This window comes from Ambystoma mexicanum, chromosome 12 (assembly GCF_040938575.1).
Source record: "Ambystoma mexicanum isolate Mex_15411 chromosome 12, UKY_AmexF1_1, whole genome shotgun sequence".
Taxonomy (NCBI): domain Eukaryota; kingdom Metazoa; phylum Chordata; class Amphibia; order Caudata; family Ambystomatidae; genus Ambystoma; species Ambystoma mexicanum.
Window position 1 is genome coordinate 73,699,216 of NC_090936.1, and position 21,010 is coordinate 73,720,225.

A 21,010-nucleotide genomic window follows, 5' to 3' on the forward strand; every position below is an offset into this window, starting at 1 on the left:
CATTAGGCAAATTAAAATATATTTAAACTATATTTTATAACTACATTTGGACAGGGAGGATAGTTCAGGGACAACGCGCTTGTCTTGGAAGCAAGACAGCGCAGAGCAGCACAGGTCAGAATCCCGGCCCCACACATCTATTATATCATGCGTATGATCCCGTTATCGACAAAGAAAAAGCAAATGGGGGGAAAATAGAGAGTATGGTGCAATCTTTCTTATGGGAAGGAAAACAACGAGGCTTGAAGTTATGGAAATTACAGCTGCCACCAGAAAGAGGAGGTTGGGTAGTTCCAGACTTTAAAAACTATCATCTGGCTTTCATGGCAAGACACTTACTTAAGTTCATTGCGGATTTAACAGACGTTTGGACACAGGCGGAGATGCACACCGCTATCACAAAGGGCGCTTCTGATATCAGTGGATGGAAATGGTTGTAAATTCCACCAACCACATTTCTGAGGGAATGTTGGCATGTTCTGGTGACGTTTAAGAAAGGGAATGTGTTCTGTTCCAAAAATTCTTCATTATGGCTTAACCTGGAGATTGAGATGGACGGAAAACCAATGTTCAGGGTAAATTGGTTCCTGTGTGAAGGCTTGGCGACCTATTTAAGGATAAGAAGTGGATCACTTTTAATACCGGAGATGAAAGAGGATTATAGGTGGTAGAATCCCAGATGAAAGCAAAGACTGTGCAGACTGGCTGATAGAATTCAAAATGTCTGGCTATATTGCTTCAAAGATTTACAAACACCTGCCTTAATACAAGGAGGTTAACAAAGATCTACTCGAAAAATGGTCAAGAGCTATAGGCTCAGAAATTCGTGTATGCAAATGGGACAATATATGTGGCATGTGAGCATGACATTGTTAAACCTTGGAGAAAGGACAAGGCAGATCAACATTTTAAACAGAGTATACTGGACTCGGCTTAAACTCCATGTAAAGGGTTTGATAGAGTCAGAGGAATGTTGGAGGCGCAAGCACATGGAGGGCACATTTGAGCATATGATGTTTGAGTGCAGCGTTTTGAGGGTATTTTGCCAAGAAATTGCAATAAATATGAACACGGTTTTGAGATTGGATATCGAACGACTATACGACCATTATAATGGAGCAAGAGGATGTAATAGCTTGTCATACCCACAGAGGTGCTGGTTCTTCAGAGCTTCTCTGACGGCGAAACTAATTATATTGCGAGAATGGAAAATTCATAGCTTATCGATGTGCAACGAATGTCATTAATGAAGAGAGTGATTCTGTACAGAAATCAGAAGAGAAACCTGTATGAAGGAATTTGGGGGAGGCGTTTGGAGTGGTTTTAAATTGACTTCTTTCTATACATATAATCTATGATCTAATCTGTGAAATGTATTAGAGTATATACTTCAACGGGGCAATGTATCTTTGAGATGAGAGGGTGGGCACTTATGTACATACTTCTTTGAAATGTCTTTGATTGTAATGTAATATGTGCTTATTTATGAATAAAAAAGAAAAAAATAAGAATCCCGGCCCACACTTCGAGACTGGTATTAAGTGCATTACAAGGGATTCATTAATTGTAAAACTGATATCTACATGTAATCTGCACACATAGTAATTCATGGAATTTAAAGGATATGATATGATATTTTATTTGTATCGCACTCGTACACAAGTGTTTCAGAGCGCGACTAGGCAAGGGAGGGGAACAGGGGAGAACACAAAACAAAATGTCTTTGATTGTAATGTAATATGTGCTTATTTATGAATAAAAAAGAAAAAAATAAGAATCCCGGCCCACACTTCGAGACTGGTATTAAGTGCATTACAAGGGATTCATTAATTGTAAAACTGATATCTACATGTAATCTGCACACATAGTAATTCATGGAATTTAAAGGATATGATATGATATTTTATTTGTATCGCACTCGTACACAAGTGTTTCAGAGCGCGACTAGGCAAGGGAGGGGAACAGGGGAGAACACAAAACAACAACGATCTTACTAGGCCCAGTCACATTGAGAACGTGCAAGTGCATGGGAAAGGGAAAAAGTGCATGGAAGGGGCAGAGTGGAAAGTGAAGAGCAGATAAATAAATAATAATAAACACAAAATGGAGGCAATAAACAGTGGTAGTGCAGCCAGAAAGTGGCAAGTGTTTAAGGGTGACCAGGAGACAGTGCAGGGGGGCAGCAGGGTAAGCAGGTAGCTGGGCCTAAGGGAAAGAGGGTTGCCAGGTTCACAGTGCCAAGAGAGAGCCGGTCAGCAGGGGAGAGTGGGAGAGAAGGCAGAAGCAAAAAAGGAAGGTCTTGAGGTGCTTCCAGAAATGGTTCTCTTCAAGTTTTAGAGTATCAGGGAGGCTGTTCCAGAGGGAGGCCCCAGCCGAAAATAGAGATCTACCCCCAGCTCGTTTCTTTGAAAAACGATTGACCCAAAGGGAGTTAGAGGTAGAGGAGCAAAGAGCTTGATAGGGGAGGTATTTGCGGAGGGATAGCTGTAGGTATTTTGGACCCATTCTTTACTTTAAAGTTCTGATTCAGATATGGCAGTACAGTAAAAATCACATCTCTCTCTGTTAGTGATGCCCTGCTTGTCGCATTAATCTAAAGCTATCGGTGGAGCTGTGTGACTTGAAGCAGGGGGCAGACTCTCAAGTGTCTACTGCTTCCCATTTTATTCACTATTATTACCCATCTATAGGGCTGTTTCTCCCTTCATCTTGCATTCTTATATGTTCAGCAGCCCCTGCACTGCCTTTGGGCCTACCGCGCACTTAGGGGCTGTAACTGTAACCCTACAGCCCCTGCCTCCTTGCACTTAACAGAGCCACGCTCCCCTGGCTGCACTTACTCAGAGCAATGGTGCCCTGATTGCACTCCCCCTTTCCTTCTCCCTTCCCCCCTACACTTTGCGTTTGCGTTTGCACTTGCATGATCTGAAAGAGAAAAGGCCTAGTAAGATTGTTTGTTTTGTCCTCCCTCTGTTTTCCTCCCTTGTCTTGTCGCGCCTAGAAACACTTGTGTACAGGAGCGTTATAAATAACTTGTATCATATAGCTGTTTGGGTAACCTGTCTCCTCGCAGATGGTGTCATTTTCACCTTTGTTTACGGCTCACTCTTGTGATGAGCATTGGCCTTGTGCTCATTCCATATAGTGAAATTGGTGGTTTTAAATGAAGTTGATCTGCATTCCACTAAGTCACAGTATCTTCTCAGACCTGCAAGAATGCCATAGGGATAGCATTTTCTGAGATATTTGCACTGTTCAGACTCGTCTGTTTGTTTGCATACATATCAATTTCCTCACTACAGGATACCAATTACTATTTTGTTTTTGTTTTATTTTAGAAGAGACCTGTTGACTTTATATTCCATTCTATTTGTTTCAGATTTTTTCCAAGTATGGAAAAGTTGTAAAGTAAGTAAACTCTCTCTTTGTTCGCTTGTACCAGGAAGTATTATTCCAAACTGTTTCAACACATCCTTTACTTGGATTTAACCATCCCCAATAGGGAAGTTATAACAGTAGTAGAATAGCTGAATGCATGACATTCCAGTTGCAAATGGGCATAAACCTCTGCTATCATTGTACATGTAAACTTTCTAATTCCAATTAAATTGTACTATTTTTAGTCTCTGTATTGAGCAAATCATTGGCACAGCAATGGACAGTCTGCTAGACAGTATCAACTATATGTCAACATCCTATACTAATGATATATACACATTTAGCCATTCTTTCTATATTACACTTTGTTTTCTGTAAAACCATAGTCCCTTGAATGAAGAATCATTATCTCCATTTGATGTAGAACATGAACCTATACAATGCGTTGAATTAACTTCAAGAAATTAGTACTTCTTCTTCTGCAGCCTATACGGCATTGAGTTTTTCTGAAGTGATGGCAATTGGTTTGGTAGTGACTTTTTTGTCGGAAATTCCACATGCTGGTGGGACCAGAATTTAATTTGGGTTTATATCAGAACTTTACAAAACATAACTCTTCCATTTAAAATATTTTAAAATGATACTTAAAATTGTTTATTCTAATTCAATTTCTTATCCCAATGTAAATGTTAATTTTAACAAACACCACTTTATCATCCACTTATAATATTCCCAATTTCTTTGCAAAAGCTATTTTCACAATAGGGTTCAGGTTTGTCAAAAACATTCTCTTCAACAGACACATGATTGTATGTAACTGGTTATTCACAGCCTTTGTTTCAGAAATTCAGATATGCCCACTTATCAGATAATTTAAGAATGTGTCCATAGTTTGTGTCATGTGATTGAAAGCGGGTGTTGACTGTCTCTGTGCCCAGTATGACTTCCAAAACCAAGCCTTATGTTTTTCTAGAAAGTTGCCATGCCTTGGTGCGAAAAACAATATCCAGAGCTACCTCTCCCTGATATGCCTCACTGAAAGCTTCTACCGCCAAACCACCATACTTTGGATCAAATGTCACTACAACTGTTGAGATGCGGCTTGTTCTGCCTTCGCATTCTTCAAAGAACCCCATGTTAACTTCTCACCAAATAAAGCTTCATACAAACTGCTCACTCTTTTCTTGTACGCTTTGGTTTTAGTCTCGTTAATTAGCAACACATTTAACCTGCAATAATTAAGGCAGTCAAAGATCTTGAGGATCGAATTGGGGTGTGCAGCAGGATTACTGTATCATCCACATAAAACGGAACCTATAGTCTGGCTGAACAAAACTTTGGTAGAAACAATATTAGTTTTGCAAGGCTTTTGCTCATTAAAGAGCACTACATCATGGCTCACCTTTAGTACTCCTGATCTTGCAATATTACTGTATAAACCCCTGCTCATGTGTGAGCGGATCTATGGTGAAAAAGAAAATGCCTACTTTTTTTCTGAACATTTCCCCGCAATTATAAGCGGGCGGGAGACCACCCCCTACCCACAGTCCCTCTCCACATCCTCCCCTTTTATAATCCTAAACCCTCTTCCCCTTCCCCCCCCACCTCCACATATAATTGCAGGGAAAAGTTACATTTTCACGTTCGTAGTGATGACGTGATACGATCTTAGCCACACCCAGGTATTGCTGCATCGGACTTGGAATTATTTCAGGTGACCAATAAGAATGAACTTGCCTCCCTGGTTTATTGGTAGATAGCGTGCTCCTTTTCCTCCCAAGAGCTAACAAGGCTCTGGATGGAAGTGGTCCAGGATTTGTGATATGAAAAACAAAGCAACAAGAGAAGCAAATGAAAGCGGCAGGAACCACCAACTAATAGAAAAAAAAAAGTCCAGGAGGATAGCAGAGGGAGAGACAACCCAGTACAGACCCTTGTGATGAATCAAAGGTATTCATCCTTGCTCCCCATGGGGGAGCCACCCACTTTGAGACTAAGGAGTTGAGCCTGCTCTGCAGGGCCCTCCCTAGGGGTCCGTGCAAGTGGGGCCTCACTAGGAGTGACTTCACCTTAGGGGACAAGAACTCTCTAGACCACCCACCTTATCTGCATATATGGGACTGCCTTCCATAAAGAATAGCTCTTTTAGAAGAGATCTTTATATAACTGGACCGAGTGTATCGCAAGAGGAGAGTACGGTGCACAGGGGAAAGCCCACTGACTTAATTACGCCTTGGAGAGGTGGGCCAGGAGGAAGCTGCGGAACCCGCTACAGTTCGAAATGTAAAGAATGCCAGTTTAAGACACTGGAGGCCCGGCAAATAAGACAAGGGGGGGGGAAGCCATTGTGGGGACATGGAGAGAAAACCTTTTCGATGTGGTGGCATGACAACAACATCCCGTGGTAGGCCAGCCTCCTGCCTAACAATGCAGAGACCATTGCAGCTGGGAGCGCTGACAGCTCCCACCCGCCATTGTCCCTCAACCACAGCACCAACACAGATGCAAGGAACGGAATGTTGGAGAAACCCATGACAGAGAATAGAAAATGCGATGCGGGTTACCAAGTGCCGAGCCTCGCAACGTCACCTGTGACAAACAAAGGTACGGGGGTGAATGGGCAATCTGTTGTAAAGAGAGGAGCGCATGAAAGGCCTGAGGTCGACATTCGAACAGTAAACCTGTATACGTTGATATGTGAGGAACAAATAAATCTTTTGACAAACAAGGCTCAGAGAGAAACCGAGGGAAGGTGGAAATGAATACCCTGGGTAGAGGGGAAGCAACCACAGGAGCTCAGTCTGGAAGATTGGAGAAGACACTCCATATACAAGTATAATAAGAATTGTGATTTGAAACTGCCAAGTGAATTAAATGACAAGAGAAAGAAACCAGTCGAGAACCCAGGAGAGGGGGATTCCTAATGCAGATAAAATCTCACAAAACCTAAGGCAGGTGGGGTCTCAAGAACGTGGGAAACCTGAAAGCAAAGTAAAGACAGTGAGACAGTATCAGCAGTAGAATAAATAGCAGCATAACACTAAGAAGAGTAAAAGACAGATGAACAGTTGGGATGAGCTACACAAGCTCACGAAGGAAACTCTAAGAGAGTGTCGGAGAAGACCAGCAACATATTCCTAAGAGAGGAACATTTTGTTTATCGACAGTATAAGGAGTCAAGATAAAAAAAACAGAGAAAGCCAAGAAGGCACAAAGGAAAACGTCCAGGAGATGAGAGACATTCTTTTGGTCAACTTTAGTTGTTTGTATTAGTGGCAGGGTCATGTAGTTAGGTTTAGGACTGAGGACATTTACTTTGGACTTCCTAACGACATAAGAGCACCTTTAGTTACTTTAGTAAGACGGGGAAACTCCCCTAGCAATAAGGAGAGATGGGCCTTTTCTTTATAATTTCATTAAAAGAAAGTCAACATGTCCAGAGTGATACGACTCCTTCTTCTGACCAGCCACACACGGTAGGGAATGGTTCAATAGAAGGCAGTATCTAATCAAGCGGTGACAGCACACCGGGTGTGCATGCTACCCTCTTGAGAAGAAAAGTCCTCAGAAAGGGCAGGTAGGGGGCAAGCAATTCAAGGAAATAATTAACCCCATAGCCCCCTCACGTCTACAGAGCTGGCAGTCACTGCACACCACTCCATCTACCCTGGGGAAATGAGAGTAGATGCAGGAGACTGTGCAGCCAGTGGAATAATAATCCCAACAAAGAAGCCGTTGTTGGACCTGCCGCTGCTTTCGGTGAGTGTCAACATCTGCAGCACCTAAGGAATCTGTAGGATGTGTGCAGGTGGAGGGCATAGCATCTGTTTAATTCCACCTCTGGGGACATCAGGCCTGTCACAGCAGTTAATCATGCTGTTGCTTCCTTCCAATTCCAGTGGCCATTTTCAGCAGATGGTCTTCACCCCTATCCTCCTTCAGGGTACGCCATAATCCGAGGCCAATACAGTTCCTGTTGCTGCCTGCATAGTGTCAAACAAGCAGATCACCATGCAGGACCTCCTGGATGATCATAAAGCAGATGCCACATGGCTCATTCAGCCCACATGAGGACACCTGGGTCATCTGCTCTTCAGTCTGCATGACTGTTAGGCACAGGCCATATCACCACCTCTGGTGACCCATGCACTGTGCCGACTACCGAACGGCTCTGCACCCCATCTGGGGACACTTCACAGACACTGCATTCCTGCTGATGCCAACTTTTTTCCCCGACAGTAACATGAATGCCTCAGCCACGCGTAACCCCATATGAGCCAAACAATTCAGAATTACTGAAAGGCACTGGATAATTCGAAGTTTTGTTTTGATTGTCCCTGTTTCTTTGCGCACAATTTTCGATCACCCAGAGGATATTCCTGGAATAAGCACCAGTTTTTTCACATGCCCCTTTTTGCCCATAAATCAATTTATGTAGTTTATCAGATTAGATGGTTAATTGATTCCAACCAGGGTGTTCGTGATTCACTAATAAACATGCATGCCGATGGAAAGAGAGCAAGAGAGAGAGAGAATACATTCATAGCTGCTGGGGGCAGTGAAAGGGTTAATAAAAAGGAAACATGAAAGCCTAGGAGACCTCCAAGAGTGGTCCCTTTTCATAGGTGCCACAAAAACTACATGTCCTGCCCTTTCAGGACCATGCAAAATGGTTTTATTCAAACTCTTGTATGTAAAACTGGCAGGCATCAAAGTCCTCTGTAGTGGACATGGTCTTATATGAAGCGTTAACAACCCCAGGCGAACAACTCTTTCCATTTAAGTGACATACTTTGAAATCTAAACTGGGAACCCCAATCAGGACTTAAGAGGCTGATGAATTCCTGCAACATGGAACTTCGGTGACCTCAAAAATGAGTCCATTATGTTTATGTGCAAGCTTCAAAAGCAAGATGACAATAGGTCAACACGTTTTGGGCAACAGGACAATAGAGGTCAAGTGTTGGTCCACCTACTTCTTAATCCCCCAAAACATAGGTGACTTTGTATCCAGAGTCAAGATGTAAACATCTATTTAAAGGGTTGTCTAATGTGTGCTCAGTTCCAACCGCGTTATCCCACTCACCAGGGTCCTCTACAAAATAGAGGAATGACCATACCATGGTCTGATCTTCATGCAAGCTTGGTTTCATCCTTACTGCTTAAGGCTTTAACTACTGTCAATGTTTCCTGTGTGGCCTCCAACATAAGCACACACAGTATCTGTGACAGGGAGTGCCTTGTTTCCTTGTACTTTCTAATTTGAAAAAGTATCTTGTAACCACATTAGCATATATTCAGACCATATATTTCTAGCCTAGCCAGTAGAAGCCTTCCTCTGTGCCCAGAGCGGGAGCACACAGTCATTTGGCTTCTTAAACAATCCTGGAACCCCACACAGTGGCCTTGAATAGGAGCCCATCACACCTTCTGAACAAAGCCAGTTTTACTTGATGTGATAACCATCAGAAGTGCATTTTCTAGGTGCTAGAGCAGGATTTCTTTCCAATAGTTTGAAGTCCATGTTATGTGATAGAAGTCCAAGAAATTTGGTTTTGCAATGCTCTGCTTTCGGTTTGAGAATACATTCTCATATTGTCTGCTTTTGTTTTTGAAACCATTCAGATTACTTGACAAGCAGTAATTTATATCAAAAGTGTGCATGAACTTGTTGGAATGGCCATGGGCAAAAGATTTGCCCTGCTCAAGCTTTCCAGGGAAGGTAGCAGCCTACTGCAAGGTTATGCGAGTACGGTTCCTAGAGAAATCGCTATCTGGCTAGGGGATCTTTTATCGTCATTGAAATGCTCATCTCATCCAGATCTTCAGGCTGAACAACATCCTCTGTTTACAAGTTGTTCTGAAAAGAAATTCTCTTGTTAAATGGCTCATTCACCTGTATTTACAACCCTATCCCCATAACCACAGTTACCTGGCACTCTGTATAAAGTTGTAGTCATTTCAAAGAAATATTCAACATGCTATGACTCGCTCCATCTATTCCAGGCCACTGTCATTGCTCCGTTATTGATAAACTTAGATTTTTCTGATCACTTTCCAGGGTCACCATTATGAAGGACAGAGAAACCAGAAAGAGTAAAGGTGTCGCCTTTGTCTTATTTCTGGATAAGGAATCTGTGCAGAACTGTGTCCGAGCGCTCAATAACAAGGAAGTAAGTGACCGTGAATTGTCTTACCGTGAGAGATGTAATTTGTGCATTTGTGTGTATAGTAATGCTAGTTCATTGCTACAGTTGTTCGGCAGGGTTTTAAAAGCCAGCATTGCTATGGATAATGGAAGGGCGGCTGAGTTCATCCGGAGGCGCGATTATTATGACAAGACGAAATGTTACGAATGTGGGGTGAGTAAAACAGAATCTTTTTCCCTTCGCCATTTTTTGTTCACCATTACAAGGCAGAATAGGTCGTACCATGCTTTTAAAATTTTGTTTATTTCCTTTCACTTCAAGATAATGGGCCTCATTACGAGCCTGCTGGTCCGGTAACAACGGTACTGGAAAGCCTACCGGCACCGTTGTTACCGGACCAGCACACTCCGAATATGTGGGTGGCTGCCATCCCGACCGCCAGGTCTGACCTGGCGGGTGAGACAGCACCCACCCGCAGACTTTCCGGGAAGCACCGGCACCGTTATTAACGGTGCCGGTGTTTCCGTCATCCCCATTAAATCCTATGGGACTCAAATGGGAATGGGGATTAATATTTTTCCAGCGCCGGACTTCCAGGAACACTGGGGTCGTAATCCCTCGGTGTTTCCATGGAGCCAGGCGTCAGAAAAATTCACGAGTCAGGCGGTAGCCTGACGGTTTTACCGGCACGGCTACCGCCAGACTCGTAATGAGGCCCAATGTTGGTTTCGGGATCCTACCCACCTGCCACCCAGTACCGCTACATGCGTGCATTTAGAGACTCTGTTTATGGCTTAATTGCAATGTTAAAACCTACAAACTGCCTCTGCATTCATTTACTTCTTTTACCACTGCATTTTTGGATCAATCTAATTTCATGTTCCATTCCGGGTTTTCGTTATACCAGCAGATGCATTATGGTACATGTATGCTGTCCAAAAGGCAGAGGGGTTGAGGAGGCATACTAAGTGCATTTGTTTGCAGCAAGCTACTCAGAGCTGGAGATGCCTTGATTGCATTCACATGTTCCAAGCTACTACAGGTTAGGCTGCCGAGAGCTGGAGAGATCTTAATTACAATCCACTGTTGCAGGCTACTGAAGCCGGGCTTAACTGAACACAGCTGCCAGAGACTGCATTCAGCTCCACCCTGTAGAGCTGTGGACAGGGAGGGCTTTCATAAGCCCACTTTGAGCAGAAGCAATTGTGCAGTCAACTGCTTCCGCTGGGAGTTTGTGGCTTTGAACCTTTTCCACATGTCCTGATTTTGACTTGTGAATCTTGTCGGTTGTTGCTGCTTTGCAGCCTGCCTGTTATTATTCCCTTTCCTTGAAAACCTTCTTTTGACTTCTGAACCCCCTCTGTCCTTGCTGCTGGGTTACAGCCCCTGTCCTGTTTTGCTGTTAAAGCCAATCAGTTCTGTTCTGATATCTCTGTTGACTTTCTGCAAACGCCCTGTTTTCTGTAAGCATTTCTGCATCTCTGACTTGCCCTGTTTCTGCCTCAACTTTTTTCTCCCTTTCTTTCGGAAATCCCAGTCTCTTGCTCTTCTGTACTTTGTTCCTGTTATTCTATGCCACATATTTGCTAGATTAGTAGCTACACCCAGTATTTAGCTTTCCTGTTTGTTCTTTGCTTGCCTAATTTCCCAGACTTCAGTCCATAGTTCCAGTGCCTGTTCTTAGTGCTCTACGTTTCCTGAACCCCTCGTATTCACTGTGTTGGCAGCGTTCAGTCTTGTCTGAGCCCATTTCTTTGTGTATTCTGATATTCCATTCTCTGCTTTGTTTCTGTACATGTACCTGGTTATTTCTTTCAGCGCTGCTTTCCACCTGTTTTACATCTTGGTCCATTGTTGTGCCTCCACTCTGCATCTGTGAGAATCAAGATTCCACTTGCTGTCTGTGTTGTGTAGACAGAGTCATCCCAGTACAGTTTAGCTGGGGGCCAAGTGTTCAGTCCCCTTCTCATGTTTCTGTCAAATGGAGGAGCAGGGAATAGTCCAGCCACTAGGCCCAAACAAGGGAAAACGGGTATTCCCAAAAAAACCTTTGTGAAGATTCCCACTCATGGTTGCAGGGATGCAGCTTCAAGGTACAAATTAACTGAAATGAGTCTTGGTAGAAGGCTGGTGGAACGTAGAATGGCCAAGATGCAGGGTAACAAGAATGAGGCTTAATTAAAGTAGCAGGTGAAGACAACGGGAGTTGAGGAGGGCAAACAAGGAATTTTTAAAAGAGAGGCTGAAGGCAGGCAAAGACCGGGAGAGAACGCCAGGTGAAAGAAAGAAAACAAAAACAAGGCAGGATATAAGAGAGAGGAGGACAAGGTACTCACTGAGAATGGGGCGTATTGACAAGGAACATCAAGGACACAGGAGAATACCTGATGATACACAGAGCTACGGTGGTTCAATAATCCTATATCTCGATGGGTCGCAGACGTGCTGGGTCTCGGCGGCCATCTTGGAAAACACTAGACTGCTCATTCCTGCGCAGTCTATGCCGTAGTGGAACGATGCTGCGTGCACGATGCCAGCGGTGCCATAAGGACTAGAACGCCTGCGTTCTGGCAGTATCTGTTTAGTGCGACCCTGGGTTGGTCTCCGTTCAGATCAGGCGAGGGAAAGACGTCTACTGCCTTTTGTCTAGTCCTCAGTATATGGTCTCCAGTTTCACCCTTGCACTTAGTACAACAGTCACTTCTGCATGCCTAACTCATGATGCTGCTGTATGACAGTTGCTAAGAGTAATCTGCTAGTACCGATCCCAGTGGCTTTCTGTAATCCCTGGAGACTCCTTATCATATTCCAGTACACCTTTCATTCTGATCAATCTGTGTTGCCTAGCCTAGTATAGCTGCTTGCCTTCGCTTTATCTGTGTCTTTACTTACAGCCAGCTTGTGCCGCTGTAGTTTGTGTAAATACCTGTTACAACTTAGTGCAGCTTGGTATGTACCCTGTTTAAGTTATATGCTAGCATTACCTCGTGCATCTCTCCTAATCTACAGTGCATACTCTGTGGTAAAGCCTTTGCCCTGTGCACCTCGGCCAGGTTCCTGACAGTTTGCTTCACCTAGTGTTTTGATTTGATCGTCTCAAACTTACCATCTCTGGCAAGAATTCTGCTGCAGAGCTGAACAAATGTATCGTTCAATGCAGAAAGGATGTGTATATGATGCCCCTTCCACTGATGCAATATTGAAAGGAACATGGCTCTGTGCATCCCTATCCTATTCCTGCTTTTCACTGCCCCTTCCACCTTTTGCGATGTTTCTTGTTCTTTATTTTACAGACTACAATCTGGTTACCCTTGGTGTGTTCACAATTCACCTTTATTTAAACTGTTTGCAAGTGTTCTGCTAAAAAGATTGGAGGAATGGGTGCAGGAGAACAACGTCCTGTCGGATATGCAATTGGCATTGAGGCCAGGGACTGTTACAATTTTTCAGGGTCTGAACCTCTACTTGATTCTGGTCAAATACGTCAAGGTCCTGGGTGTTCCTGTCCACGTGGCCTTTATGGATTTGAATTCCGCCTTTGACCATGTGGATAGGAACTGCCTGTAGAGTACATTAAATAAAACGGGTGTGCCAGGGCCACTTCTGCAAACAATTATGGGCCTTCACAGTGTCACGCCGCCTGTCCTGGGATCTCCTTGCTCGCTACGGCGTTCCCCGTCCTGGAGGTTGTATCCCCGCTTTCGGCTTCGGGGTCCAGGGCTGTCCTGGGTCTCGGGCGCTTCCGGGTCTCCTGTGCGCTCTGTTCCGCGCATGCGCGGGCGTCCGCTCTCCGCGCATGCGCGGTGCGCAGGATGCTCGATGCGGGGAGATCTGCGGCTCAAGCCTCGTTATGGGTGAGCCCATGCCTGGGAAACAGCACAGCTTGCGTTGCAAGCCTCTCAGGTGCTGGTGGGCCTACTTAAGGAGCCCTGATACTTTTTCAAACCGCGTCTCAACGCGGTTTGTACGGATCGTGTTGTCGCTGCCCTAGCGTTGCCTTTCTGGTTTCCTGTTATCTCCCTCCTGTCCTTGTTCTGCCTGGGGCACCCCTGTTCCGTACCCTTTCCTCCTCGCTTCCTCCACCCTGCTACCTTCCAGGTTCTGAATTCCCTCTGGCCCTCCTTGTTCTGGTCTCTGTCCCTCCTCCCTGCCTGTCTGGCTCAGTCCTTCCCGATCCCATCTGGCTCTGAGTTCCCTTTGCTTCGTCTGGTTCCTTTGTTCATCCCGTTTCATCAGCCTGCTCCACTTGCTGCCTAGTCATCGCTCCTGGAGGTCCTGTTTTGCTTCTGGTCTCCTGATATCTTCAGTTACAGTTGGGATCTACCTGCCTCCTGTGGACCTTGAACCTTCTACTCAGAGGCTCCCCCTGCCAGTGCTTGCACTGTCCTGACGCCACGCAAATCAGGGGTGAGCCAACCGTGGCGTTGGGAGCTGGTTCATCTCCAATCCGGTTTTCATTCGGGCTGGTGTTGGGCTGGTTCCCCGCGTCATCATTCACGTCTCCTCGGATCATCTGACAGCCTGGCCTCATCATCAAGGAACCCAACCGGACGAACAGGTACACAGCGTTCTCGAGACGCTATTTATAACACACAGAAACTCTAAGGTGCGAGTTTGTTTCAGAACTGGAGGTAATGATAATGATATGATAATGATAGTTTATTTATATAGCGCCTATACACAATGTGTTTCAAAGCGCTTCAAGGCAAAGGAGGGAACAAGGTAAAATACGACAACATTCTTACAGGCCATGAACAGTAAGGATGTGAAATTAACTATCGTACTCGGCCTGTCGACCTTTCAGATAGTGCAAGAGCTAACATAGATGAGGAAGGGAGGGGGAGAGTGGGAAGGGAATGGAAACAGACAGACGACTACCGTACTAGGCCTGACGACATTTCTGGTAGAGCCGGAGGAAAACAAAAGGTGAGGGAGAGGGGTGCAGAAAGGGAGGGGAGGAACAAAACAAGCGGCTATCGTACTAGGCCTGATGACATTTCAGATAGTACTGGGTGGGGAGAGGGAGGAGGGAGGAGACAGGAGACAGACAAGGTTGCTATCATACTAGGTCCAGGGACAATTGTGATAGAGTAAGTGCATAGAAGAAAGTAAGGGGGGGAGTGGAGGAGATAGGAAAAGGGAGAGGGGAGGGGAGGAGAGAACAGAAAGTAAGCAGTCAAAAAGAGTGGAGAAGCAAGAGGGGAGAGTGAATACAATTGCAGAAGTCGGTAGTAACACATAATGTTGCAAGGCAGAATACAAGATGACGATGGGAACAGCATGATTCAGGGCCACCATGAGTAGAAGATGCAAAGGAAGTCCAGCATGACAGTTGAGAAAGGGTAACGCACAGTGAATCAATGAAGTCCATAAAAGTAAAATCCAGCATTGGCCACAAGACGGTGATGGTGAAACCAGAATGTATCAGGACTGACTCCTGTGTGCAGGAAGGGGGGGCACAAGGGAACAACACAAGGGGACCAGAGAGGGTGGGGATGGCCTGTGGGGACAGAGGGTGTAAACACATGTTGGTGCATGCTTACCTACTGTTTTAGCAGGAGGTCGGACCCTGGATCCTCCTGGTCCAAACGGGTTCAGACCGGAATGACCCTTTTCTTTGCCTGCCCTTCGCTTCTGACACCCGGGCGAGAGACGCACTTCATCTAAGAGTTAAGAGCAAGAAGAAAGAGGCAGGGCTAAGAAGGTGGATGGTGCTTAGGCCACGTGACCTAGATCCACTTATACCTGCTCCCCAGCTGCAGCTGTAAGCTGAACTAAGTGATGAAATATATGAGGGTAAGGAGGTCTGGCAAGGATGCTCGCTGCCCCGCCTGGTGTTTAGTATGTGCACAAACTCTCTTGAAGAGCACTTGCTTTAAAGGCAGATGTCCTAAGATGTGGTGGCAGAAAACTCCCCATAATTAAGTTATGCAGATAATGCAGTCTTAGTGACAACCATTCCCAAATCTCTCCAATTGGTTTACAGATATACTGCATGTATGTCAGCCAGGGGACTCTAAATAAACCAAAAGAAGTGACTCATTATGTATATTTTGGGGGAAAGGAATGGTCAACCAAAGATCTGTCTAAATGGTACAAACTGGGGGTCTGCAATACATTTGACTATCTGGGTTTAGGTTTGAACACAAAATTGACCTGGAAGGACCATTTAGCCAAATCCGCTGCAATAAGTAGACAGAGTTCTGGGGGGATCTTCAGATTTGCCTCTAACAAGAGGCACCATTCCACGAACGCATGCTGACCATTTACAGAGGCAAAGCAATAGCCACCCTATTTTATGGATGTGAAATATGGGGCTATATCAATCCAACCTGTCTACAGACGACTGAAAATGATTTTCTTAAGAAGATTGTTGTCTGTCCCACAGTCCACCTCAGTTTACACAACCTGTCTGAAAAACGGACTACATACATAACTGACCTAATTCAATTATATTTTGGCATAGTCTCTGGTTGGATAGTGGGGAGAACCTAACTGAGATCTTGGTAACTAATCTACTGTCATTAAGCAGCTGGAGTAAGGTGGGTTGGCTTACTTACATCACGTCTACTCGATTTAAGTTAGGCCTGGGAAACTGCTTTACTGACCTTACACTCCTGATTGCGATACCTAAAAGGACTTTAACATTTAAGATTGTGAAGTTCATGGCTCATATAAGGGAAGATTAAATGGCAGCTAGCTCACAGGCCAGAACATATCTCCCTTTCACTCCAATGAAGGGTTTGCCAGGGTATCTTAACTTTCGTAATCGACCAACACCATGAGAATCTGCTCACCAGCACAAGGCTAAATGTCCTGCTGTAGGCGGTTCGCACATCTAGTTGGAAGTGCAGAGCCAGCCAAAGATGTATATGCAGTGCCATTAAAAAACCTGGCATTTAAAAAAAAATTGGTTTGTCCCAATAATACCGACATTTGGAAGTGCTGATTGATGAGTATCCTTAGGGAAAGCAGGATTATGGCACTTTAGACCCCCTCTCGCCTTCCTACTTCTGTGTTCAGATGTGAAATTCACTGTTGTCCACGTTTCATATCTAAGTAGGGCATTATCAAGAAGAACTAGACTAATCACTGTCATTTCGATGTAAGGCACTTGGCTTAAGTCATCCTGGTCACCCTTGCTTGTGTGCCTGTTGGCCTCGACAATCTGGACACCCTGGCTATTTGTAGGAAATTGTTATTTTATATTCGTTTTGATCTGTTGGGCCGAATATAGTGCTAATAAGACTATTACATTCTACTTGGTAAATGTACTCCACCCCCTAAAATGTAATTAATCCTCCTATGATGCCAAATGCACGTAAACACTTTGCTTGAGGTTTGGTAACGATGTACCTATTATTACATTAAGGATGTTTAATTTAATTGACAGGTACGATATTTACAATTGATCATTGTTACTCCTGATTCGCCAACTTTTAATTACCTTGGTTTTATTGTTGTTTTGACTTAAGCTTATTGGATTGCTTTTACTTATGTATTACGTGGGTGGTAAGTGACAAAGGGGTGATATGGGAGACATTTAAGGCTTGTATACGGGGGTGTTCTATGTCTAAGGAAATGGGGATCCTTAAGACGTTGTGAAGTACACTTACAACCCTGGAATCCCAGATTAAGATGCTAGAGGGGAGACAATCCCAAGGCGGGGGCCTGAAATTGGCGAGGACCGAAACAAAATTGCAACTGCTACAGATAGGGAGATTAAGTACCTGAGGATACCAGTAGAAGCTGAAGCATACAGCCACACCATATGTGAGAAACATGAAGGTGTGTCCCTGGCTAGTCCCCGGGGGTCTGTCATCCAGGTGCCCGAACATGGCCGAATCTATTGGATCCAGTTCCTGGGGGTGGACTAGTGAGGGAGGATCCCCTGGATGAGAGGTCCTTGGGGAGTGGGAGTTGGACACCAACGGGTGAGACGCAGTATCCCCCTTCTTTGAACACCTTTTCCTTATCCTACCATGTAGGACATTCAAAACCACTGCCCCTTTTCCGACACAAACACTTTTGCACGACACACAAGAGAACGGACTATCACCAGAGCCATTTACCTGACATGTCCCAATACAAGGGTCAGGCAAAGTCAAGCAACTAACCAGAATCACACACACCTGACAGGCCTTTCTTTTCCCCACAGGGATAAAAGATGGAGCAAAACAGCTAAGTACAAGCACGATGAGACAGCTATCCCGACCCGGCAGGTCAAGAGGAGGAGAAAGGCGGCAAACATTGAGAGGCTGACGCGAAGAGACACGACCTTGACCTCTTCAACAAAACTCCACAAAACCTCAGCAGAAAATCGTAAGACCGAGGACAATAGCCAAGTGTGTTGCAGCAGATGTCAACGGTACACGCAGCGTGCCGACGCTGCTAAGCCAGAGCTAGGGTGACTCCTGCTACCGTGGTAACGGTCTTGATTACAACTACAAGGAAAGCCAAGCTGTTGATCACAGCCGTTGAGTCGAAGGGAGAACCGATAAGAACCGGGCTGTGGTGAATGAAAATTGTAAAGTGTCAAAGTGAGAGAAGTTCAAAGAACTGTAAGATTGTAAAGGGGTGACCAGCTGCAGAAGGGGACCGGCACTACATGGCTGCTGCTCCCAGAAACTCTGCTCGATTTCCCCATCTGAGTAAAACCACAGATACCAGAAGGCCATAGGAGAGCAGGCAAGATAGGTCAAAGTGGCCATACAGGAGGTCAAGCAAAATCCCTGTACAGTCGAAAGCCTTTGACCTAAGAACTATAAAGAAAGCAAGATAAGTGAATCCCGCCACATGAGAAAGCAAGGTAAATTAATTCCATAAAAGTAAATGTGAAGCTGAAGTTGGCAAGTGTGAACCCAGAAGAGGGATGCTAACTAGAAGGGGGTAGTGTCTGAAGTCCCAAGAAACAGCATGTTGACAAAGGTGAACCTGACCGAGGGATGTCCGCTGGAACTGTTTAAAAAAGTCCTAAGATTTGTAAAGTGAAAGGAACATTTGTTGAAAGCCATAGTGAACCGGAAGAGGGAGACTGAGCCGAGAAAAATATCCGAAACGGGTCTGCGCCCAGAAGAGGGGGACCCACGGGTGACGAATCCTCACCTCAATTGCGAAAGGCAAGAAGTATTTCAAGACGAGGGGAAAGGAAGTGTCCCCCTTGTCATTTGGATCCAAACCCGGCCGAGGAACATCCAGGGGTGGAAGGCTATCACCCAAAGTGATCTGAATGGTCAGCGCCCAGAAGAGGGGGACCCAAAGGTGAAGCCATCACCCAAAGCAATATTGTGAAGGGATCCAAGCCCAAACGAGGGAGATCCAGGGGATACATCACTCCAAAAGTCCATTAAGAGAAGGAACTGTTATTGATTTATGGCATACGATTTGTGAAGGGTCAGCGGCCGGAAGAGGGGAACCCATGGGTGAAGAATCCTCACTCTAAGTGAAACCAGGAAACAAACTTTCATTTGGTTGAAGGAACTTTTGTTTTTGTCATTTGAATATGTCAGGTCCGCGAAGGCAAGAGACTTTCAAGTGAAACGAGTCTTTGCCATCGGCGGCCCTAATAGCTGCAAGTGGAATTGTCAACTCGTACTGGGAAAGCAAGAGTGTGTGCTGTGCACCAAGAGCTCACCTTACCCTGTGCTCAAAACGTGGGAAAGGGCGACCCAAGCTACTGCATCCTGACATGTTATTTGTGAATACTTCTTTCTTTTCTTGAAAAACCATTCCACACTCTTTTTGTAATAGTTGTAAGGTTTGGCAATAGGTTTCTTAGTATAGGCCTTTTTATTTGACACAGGACTGCCTTATTGTCATTTGATGGTCGACGGTTGCTCCCATCTTAGATTCAGGTTTAGGTTAGGCGTTTTTCCAACCTGCATACAGTTTAATAAACCCCCTTGAACTGTGATCACTTGTGTCTGTTTTTACTGTTGCCGCCATGAGTTCCTTAAACCTATAATGGGCTATTCGTAAGGAGAGTAAAACAGACAACATCTCAGAGGTAGAAGACGCGGTGGGTCAGATGGTACGGGACAATAACTCCATGAATAAGGTGTTCCTGAGGTATTGCAAAGCTCTATGCACATCTCAGCAAAGCGCAACCACAGCTGATATATATATATATATATATATGTTCCTGGACCAGATGGCACTATGGTGGGTGGACCCAGAACAGGCTGTGCTCCTCAATGCACGCCCCACGGCAGAAGAGATAAGACCGGCACTCCCATAAAGCACGAATGGCCTGACGGCCGAATTCTATAAGGAATTCGTAGAGGAGCAGATCCCACACATTATGGCGATGCATGCTGCAGCATTTGAAGGGAGACTTGTTGAGTCTACTCGAGTGGGCCTGGTCACGGTCCTCCTTAAGCCCCAAAAAGACCCCTTAAGATGCACCTCATACAGGCCATTATCATTAGTGAACACTGACAATAAGATACTAGCCCAACTGCTGGCAGATTGCCTGCAGCCGCATTTGGCAGGAGTAATGCTGCCCAATCAGGCAGGTTTCATCCCAGACAGGTCAACCTAAAACAATCTACCCTGGCTCTGCGCCCTCCTGCACAACATTAAAGAGGAAGTCCCAATGATTGTGGCCTCTCGCTATGCCAAGAAGGCCTTTGTCTCAGTAGAGTGGCTTTTCTTGTTTGAGATCCTACGGCGGACAGGACTGGGGATTGCCTACATAAAGGGGCTATGATTGCTGTTTTCCGTACCTAGTGCTATGGTAATTACGAACAGGACAGTATCTAGACCAGTATGGCTCATGAGGGGAACAGAACAGGGGTGTCCCCTCACACCACTTCGGCTCGCCTTGGCTTGATAAATTCAAGAACGGCACGCACATAGAGGTGTTCAGGTTTTCTCTCAAAGTAGTATCATCTCTCTCTACGCTGATATGTTGTTGTACGTTAAGGATCCAGAGAGTAATCTCATGCTTACAGTAAGACAAGTGATCACAGTTCAAGTGTGTTTATTGAACTTCAGGGGGGTTGGAAAAACGCCAGTCTAAACCTAAATCTGAAGGTGGGAGCAAGCTACGACCATCAAAATAAAGATAACGCAGTCCTAGTAGTGTCTTTGTCAAAATTAAAGGGCCTATACTAAACAAAAAACTATTGCCAATCCCTACTTCTTAACAATAAACAGTGTGGGAAATGATGACAATAACAAAAAGTGTGTCATGAAACAATATGCCAGGAAGGCTGGATAGTTGGTTCCCCTTACCCACGTTTTTTACCATGGGACAAGGCGGCACACTTGGGCTTGGAACACGCTTAAGCTCAGCTAAGTTCCAAGTTCATATATCAACTCTCTGCAACTAAAAGTCTCTTGCTCAATCAAGGAAGGATTCTCTCTTGCAAGACGAAAGTTCAACAAAGATTGTTCAAAGTTCCTTTCCTCAGGAGTTTTTTTTAAACAACAAAAGTCTTTTACTTCCACTTTGAGTCCCTCTCTGTCGGGCTCAGACTCCT

At 44.9% G+C, this 21,010-nt stretch overlaps 1 protein-coding gene across 1 annotated transcript in view; it reads left to right on the forward strand.

Annotated features, from left to right (window-relative positions):
* Positions 1-21,010, forward strand: part of ZCRB1 (zinc finger CCHC-type and RNA binding motif containing 1) — a 67,511-nt gene that overhangs the window by 15,749 nt on the left and 30,752 nt on the right. The window contains exons 4-6 of the mRNA XM_069628028.1: positions 3,380-3,408; positions 9,440-9,551; positions 9,633-9,740. Of these exons, the coding sequence (XP_069484129.1) occupies positions 3,380-3,408; positions 9,440-9,551; positions 9,633-9,740 (249 nt within the window). The remainder of the gene's footprint in view (positions 1-3,379; positions 3,409-9,439; positions 9,552-9,632; positions 9,741-21,010) is intronic.